This window comes from Montipora capricornis, chromosome 3, assembly GCF_036669925.1.
Source record: "Montipora capricornis isolate CH-2021 chromosome 3, ASM3666992v2, whole genome shotgun sequence".
Classification (NCBI taxonomy): Eukaryota; Metazoa; Cnidaria; class Anthozoa; order Scleractinia; family Acroporidae; genus Montipora; species Montipora capricornis.
In genome coordinates, this window is record NC_090885.1 from 26,268,070 (window position 1) to 26,273,943 (window position 5,874).

The following is a 5,874-nucleotide window of genomic DNA, read 5'->3' on the forward strand; positions in this document are numbered from 1 at the left end:
AGAGGGAAAGGTGCGATTGCGGTTAGCTTATAAGACGCACCCTAATTTTGATGTAGATTTTTAGGAAACAGCAGAATTTCTCGGGGGAAAAACGTGCACCTTACAACCGAATAACTGCGGTATTTGCTATTTTATTTTGTTTTCTAGCATTTTCGTTGACGACCGCGTCGTCGATCTTAAAGTCCAATGTTGAAAGAGGGAAAAAAGGGCGTCGACTTCATTCAACATTCGCAAAAACAAAAGAAATGTTGAATGATTGTTGAAACAAAGTTTAAAAACTTTTAAACTCATTCAACATATAGACCCAACTTCGCTTCAACATGGTTTGTAATCGTGCTCGCGGGGAAATTAGCAAGTAAAGATAGACGAGACAGTTGTAACACAACTTTGTATTTAAGACCTAAATCCTTCGATTCCTGTTTCATTTTCACGTCACGCTTCAAGTCCCATGCTTCCACTACAGGTTGAAAGGGCGAGGAGAGCAAACGGTTTCCACATCGCTGTTCAACAAAATCGAAGACGTTTTCCCGGGCATTTTAAACTTAAAAAAACTGGGCTGCCTGTGGTACGCGTTAGGCACTGAGTTGGGTGGTATTGAACTGCAGCGTTCCAGTTATTTTTTGCAAGTGTTGGGGGTCACCCAGACGTCGTGCCAGCAGTGGCCCTTTGGCTCACACGTTCGTTCAAAAGAATTATTTCGTAATGTCCTGTCCTGTTTTGAGGTCATTTACTTTCTTAAGCTTTGGCAATAAATTCAGTTCAAAGATCACAAAACACGCTCTTGAGTAAAACTCACTCGTTTCCTCTTAAAGGTCAAAAAAACTAACTGCAAATTGCTCTGGCGGACATTTTCCTGCATGTCTTGCAGTTGCACTAAGCAAGCGTTTATTCCACACACTAAGGAAGGATTGAATATGTGTTTCTGTTTCATAATTCCTCTTCTTTTCAGTCTAATCTGATGCCAGGTCAAAATTATTTTGGACTTTACGTTTGCACCAAATAGCATCGCAAAAGCCGGGAGTTAACAGTAAAGGACAAGCCAAAAGTCAAATGAAGAAAAAATAACATGGTTTTTATATAAAACTCTGAATTCCAAATTCTCAGCGAGAGATTAACGACATTCAATCGTAAAAACACTAAAATTTCAGTTAATGATGTTCTGTCAAAAGGAAGAAATTGATCACGTGCTAGGCAATCACAAAGGTGCACGTGATCACTTTGTGTCAAGGTTCTTGTTTAATGAACTACAGGGAAGAATGTTAATCGTTTCTTGCTTTTTAGCCAAGAAACATCCAACTTCCGTTTTTTAACTCTTACCTGGAAGACTGTTTATCAAACCCTTCTCTGAAGAACCATTTCTTTCAATAATGAATCAAAAAATGGACAACAAGCTATCTTTCGACTAACTCTTCACTAACAAGATTTAGTCAAATTTTAAATTGTTTCTGTTTACCTGAAGACTGTGCAGAGTTGAGCACAAATAAATAAAATTATAAATAGCTAGAAAATTGTTAACACACATCTGACACATCCACTCAAGGTATTCGGTTCCTTCTCTGATATCCAACCGGAAAAAATTACCAGAGAATTTGCCGTTTGGTTTCAGTGTTGTGCATAACAGCACAGTTAGGAGGGGGTGTTAGGTCTCAGTTTTGGAGATTTTGGAGGGGGTGTTAGGTCTTAGTTTTCGAGGTTTGGAAGAGGTCTTAGCTCTTAGTTTTCGAGACACCCTGTACTGCTCTCTTGTCAGATCGAATCTGGAATACTGTTCAGTCGTCTGGTGTCCATTCACCAAGAGAAACAAACTTGAGATAATTCAGCGTAGGGCAACTAGGTTCATTTTAAAATTGAATGAACCATACGATGTCGGTGTAAGTAAACTCAATCTGTTAACTCTTGAGCAAAGACGTTTCGTTGTCGCTGTTACCTTCTTGTTTAAGGCTCTCAACGTCAATTTACAGAACTCTCAAGTCTTGAATATTCCAAAGAGTGAGATGCTTGCTGGAGTCGCGGCAAAGACGCGGGTGTCCTGTGTTTCGCGTACCGGAGGTGCTAAAAAATTCTAGGGGGCTCTGGGCATGCTCCCTGGAAAATTATTGCAAATTGCTGGTAATGCACCGTTGAGTCCGCCATTGTGGTTTTTGCATGCTGCTTGCTAAGAGAGCCCACGTTATTATGGTCGGCTAACATGAGCTAACATATCGGCTTATATTTCATATATTAAAGAGGGAAAGTCCTGAAGAAACAGGAAAATTAGTCGCACACGAACAGATTGAACATTGGCCGAAGTTCAGTGCCAGTGAAGGAACAAATTCGGAAGTCATGAGCATTTTGAAAGCTAAAATGGTAGTTGCCTACCAGAAAAGTGGCAATACGTGAGAAATGCTTGTGTCAGCTTGAGAGCGTGAGATTGCATCGAAATGCGTGAGACTCGCGCTCAATGCGTGAGACTTGAGACCTCTGCATTTAGATGTTGACTTTTCTCAATTCTTAGATTTTTATAGCCAAAAGGACCGTTACTTACTGAGACATTTCGATACTAAATCCAGAGGTGCCAACCTATGGAGATCTAAAATCTGGAGATTTTTTCCATCCGGTCTCCCCACCCCTCCCCCCTCGATCAACCTACCCACTCCCCCTCCCCTCCTCTCCCCCCCCAAAAAAAAACGCACCCACCCATCCCCCAGCAGCTCCTTCAGAATACAAGAATATTCTGCCGCCATTGTGAATGTGCGGGAAAACAGGGTACTTATGTCAAGACTTTTTGTTGGTTAATCGGAGATCCAATCAAACAATCGGTTGTATGGCTATGACGGCTGAAGGAAGCCATTTTGCTTAGTTCTATTAACTTGTGTTTGAGACTCAGAGATGAAGAAATGCATTAAGAAACAATGAAACGAGTTTGAAAAAATCGATTTTTTTAAAACTTGGGGATGCAATTTGAGTCTAGAATGGAGAAACGTCTGTGAAAGGTTCAGAGTCGTTTTTATCCGGGAGATTTAATGACCCGTACGGGAGACTGGGAGATTTGTTCCATATCCGGGAGAATTGGCACTTATGTAAATCGTTAAAACAGAAATATGCCAGGACAAACTTGAACAAAAACAGTTACTTTTATAGGATTGTGGATAAATGGAACACTTTGCCTCTTGACGTCCGTTCGGCATGCAATGTTGACAAGTTTAAAGCTAATGTTATTAAATTTGAAACAAACTTGTAAATATTATTGCAGTTTTAGTGAGGTTATTGCAATTTTTATAACTTTTATGAGGTGATTTGTTTTTATATGATGTTACGCAACTCTTTTGACAATTATCCTTATGGCTTTTTTTTCCTCTTTCATTACTATTTTTTGTCGTTGTTGTAAATATGCCATTAAATTGTAATAAATAAATAAATAAATAAATAAATAAATAAATAAACTTCTTTCCCGTGGCGTAAGGGAGCAGATGGGCAAGACATTTCAGGATTGCTACACAACATTCTAGGTACCTTAGTAACCGCGGCCTTTCTCACCTTTCTCTCTGGCAAAGATCTTTTCCCTCTCTCATCTCACTCCTAAGTGCATTGCGTTGGTGCCTAAACGACAAGACAAGAAATTCTGATTATGTGGCTTTGATGTACTTGGTAAAATCGCCTCTTCTCGCCAGTAAATTGTTTTTACGTGTAACACTGAGTGATGAAATTGACAACTGCGTGCCAAACGCAGAAGGAGCTGATGGTGTGTCGAAGTTCGAAAAGTGACATTGCCTCAGCTTTACTCACCAAGTGATCGTTTGGAACAGCCATTAAAACAAATACTTCACGTTACACCTACGGCTGTGTGACATTTGCGTCAAATGAGTTTCTGGAGGACAAATTCTCAACCAGACTCGGACTTGTCTGTCACTGGTAAATCCACTTTTCGTCATCAGAGACCATTGAGTGGTCACCGTGTACGGGGAGGAAGTACGAAGTCACACATTTTTGGTATTTCTGATACTCCCAGTCAAGGGGAACTGACACGAAAAAACGCAAATAGTCTCGAAGGCAACACAGCATCAGCAGCAACAAGTTCAGTTCATATTACCCCAGAGGCACCACGTCCTTCAAGTGGTCACCCACCAAAGATTGCAACAGGGTCTAATGCTAATGTAAGAACAATGATGATAGGGAGCTTACGCAACAGGACGGCTGGAAGACTCAGGACGGCAGAATGACAAAAAAATGTTGTGTAAGACCGGGAATGCACAGTCTCGTGCGACATTTTTTCGCCATTCTGTCGTCCTGAGTCTTCCAGCCATCCTGTTGCGTAAGCTCGCTATTGTTAGTTTTCACATCACATCATCATTGCCATGTTCGTGGACAAAAACAACATATCTCTCGTAATCTCCTTTTGTTTGTCCACTAGCAATAAATTTATTGTTCATGAGACACCATTGCAAACGATCTTTATGGTGGTGGAGATGGTAATGATTGATTGGCCTTTTTTATACTAGAGATGCACAATCTGTCCAGATGAACTGTGTCTCTCATGTTATCCGTCTAGTGTAAAGACGGGATGATCTATATCAGATGCATAATTCATCTGGGACAAACCTGTGCAAACACTTTTTTCTGCATCTGTTAAATTTGTCTAGTATAAAGACAGGCACAAGATGCTATCCAGTTTAGTGCATCTTGGAAGAGTTTGTCCCAGAGGAATTATGCGTCTATAGTATAAAAACGGCCATTGATTCATGAATTTAGTGATTGAGTGATTTTCTTGTCAAGGCATTCCAGACAGTTTTTAAAGACGGAAATAGCAGTGAATTTCATCTCCACTGAGTGTATACTGTAAGAGTCGGTAATGCTGAAATATTCAGTGTTCTCCCCAGGATTTTGGGAAGGCCAGGGGGCATTCTGTCGGAAGCTTAATCTACCATACAAAATTAAGACTTACAAAAATAGCAAAAGCGAATTGTCATGCTGTCTAGGAAAACATAAAACTAAAAACATGGAACATCCACCCAAACAGCACACTCTTTGGGCCCTTTGATTGTGTTTTCTGCACAACTTGCACAACATACCACTACCACTATTTAGTATTATCATCTTCGTTAGTCTTAAGAAGCCAAGGGAAGTCCTTCAGCCATGTTGGATCAAACCCTGATTTTCGGTGTTTGGAATCTGTGGATGTTGACGGACCTTGTGTTGTTTCCCGTGGCTGGACTTCTTCATCCAAATTACTTACACTCTTATATCTCTTTTCCAGGGTGAAAAAAGAACTTAATTTACTTTGACTAGCTTTTCGTTTCTGTTCAGAGGATCCTGAGTTTGTCGAAGCCGCCATTTTTTGACAACCTTCCACGCACGTAGGAATTGAGTTTAGTATTCCATGTAATATCCGTTAAGTGCCCTTGAATTTATGGCAAACTGAAAGACGGCTGCCGTTCAACGAAACGAGCGGATGACAAGTTTCATCACCTTTCATGGAAGGGTAAATGAGCTGAAACCTTATCAATTGCGAGAAAACACAATGAGAAAACACTAGACAATGCTTCAGTATCTTTATTGAGTGTTTTTCTTTTTTTAATTATGGACAGGATCCCAGTTTTAGATGTTAAACTACGTAAGGTCACTTGTTTTAAGCCAGGCGGCAACGATTTTTCAACGAATCAAGCCAGGCGGCCCGCCTGGCCTGAAATACCTGGGGAGAACACTGATATTGACAATGCACTCCTTGAACCCTTCACACACTGATTATGCAAGGTGTCTATTCAGTGGGTGATCATGAAATTATTCTGTTGTTTCTGTGCAGGTATCTGTGATAAGCAAGTCTCAATTGGATAATGCTAAAAAGTTAGCTGAGGTTAGTTATTTAAACATATGTCAAGAATTGATTTGAAGCAACTT

The 5,874-nt window shown here is 40.3% G+C and overlaps 1 protein-coding gene across 4 annotated transcripts in view; it reads left to right on the forward strand.

The window, feature by feature from the left end:
• Positions 1-3,507: 3,507 nt before the first annotated feature.
• Positions 3,508-5,874, forward strand: part of LOC138042691 (calcyphosin-2-like) — a 30,088-nt gene continuing 27,721 nt past the window's right edge. For 3 of the 4 annotated variants that reach the window (XM_068888652.1, XM_068888655.1, XM_068888656.1), the window contains exons 1-2: positions 3,707-4,133; positions 5,780-5,830. In XM_068888652.1, coding sequence (XP_068744753.1) covers positions 3,840-4,133; positions 5,780-5,830 — 345 coding nt within the window. In that variant the 5' untranslated portion in view covers positions 3,707-3,839. Of the gene's footprint in view, positions 4,134-5,779; positions 5,831-5,874 lie in introns of all 4 variants that reach the window. The other variant, XM_068888653.1, reaches the window with a different exon arrangement.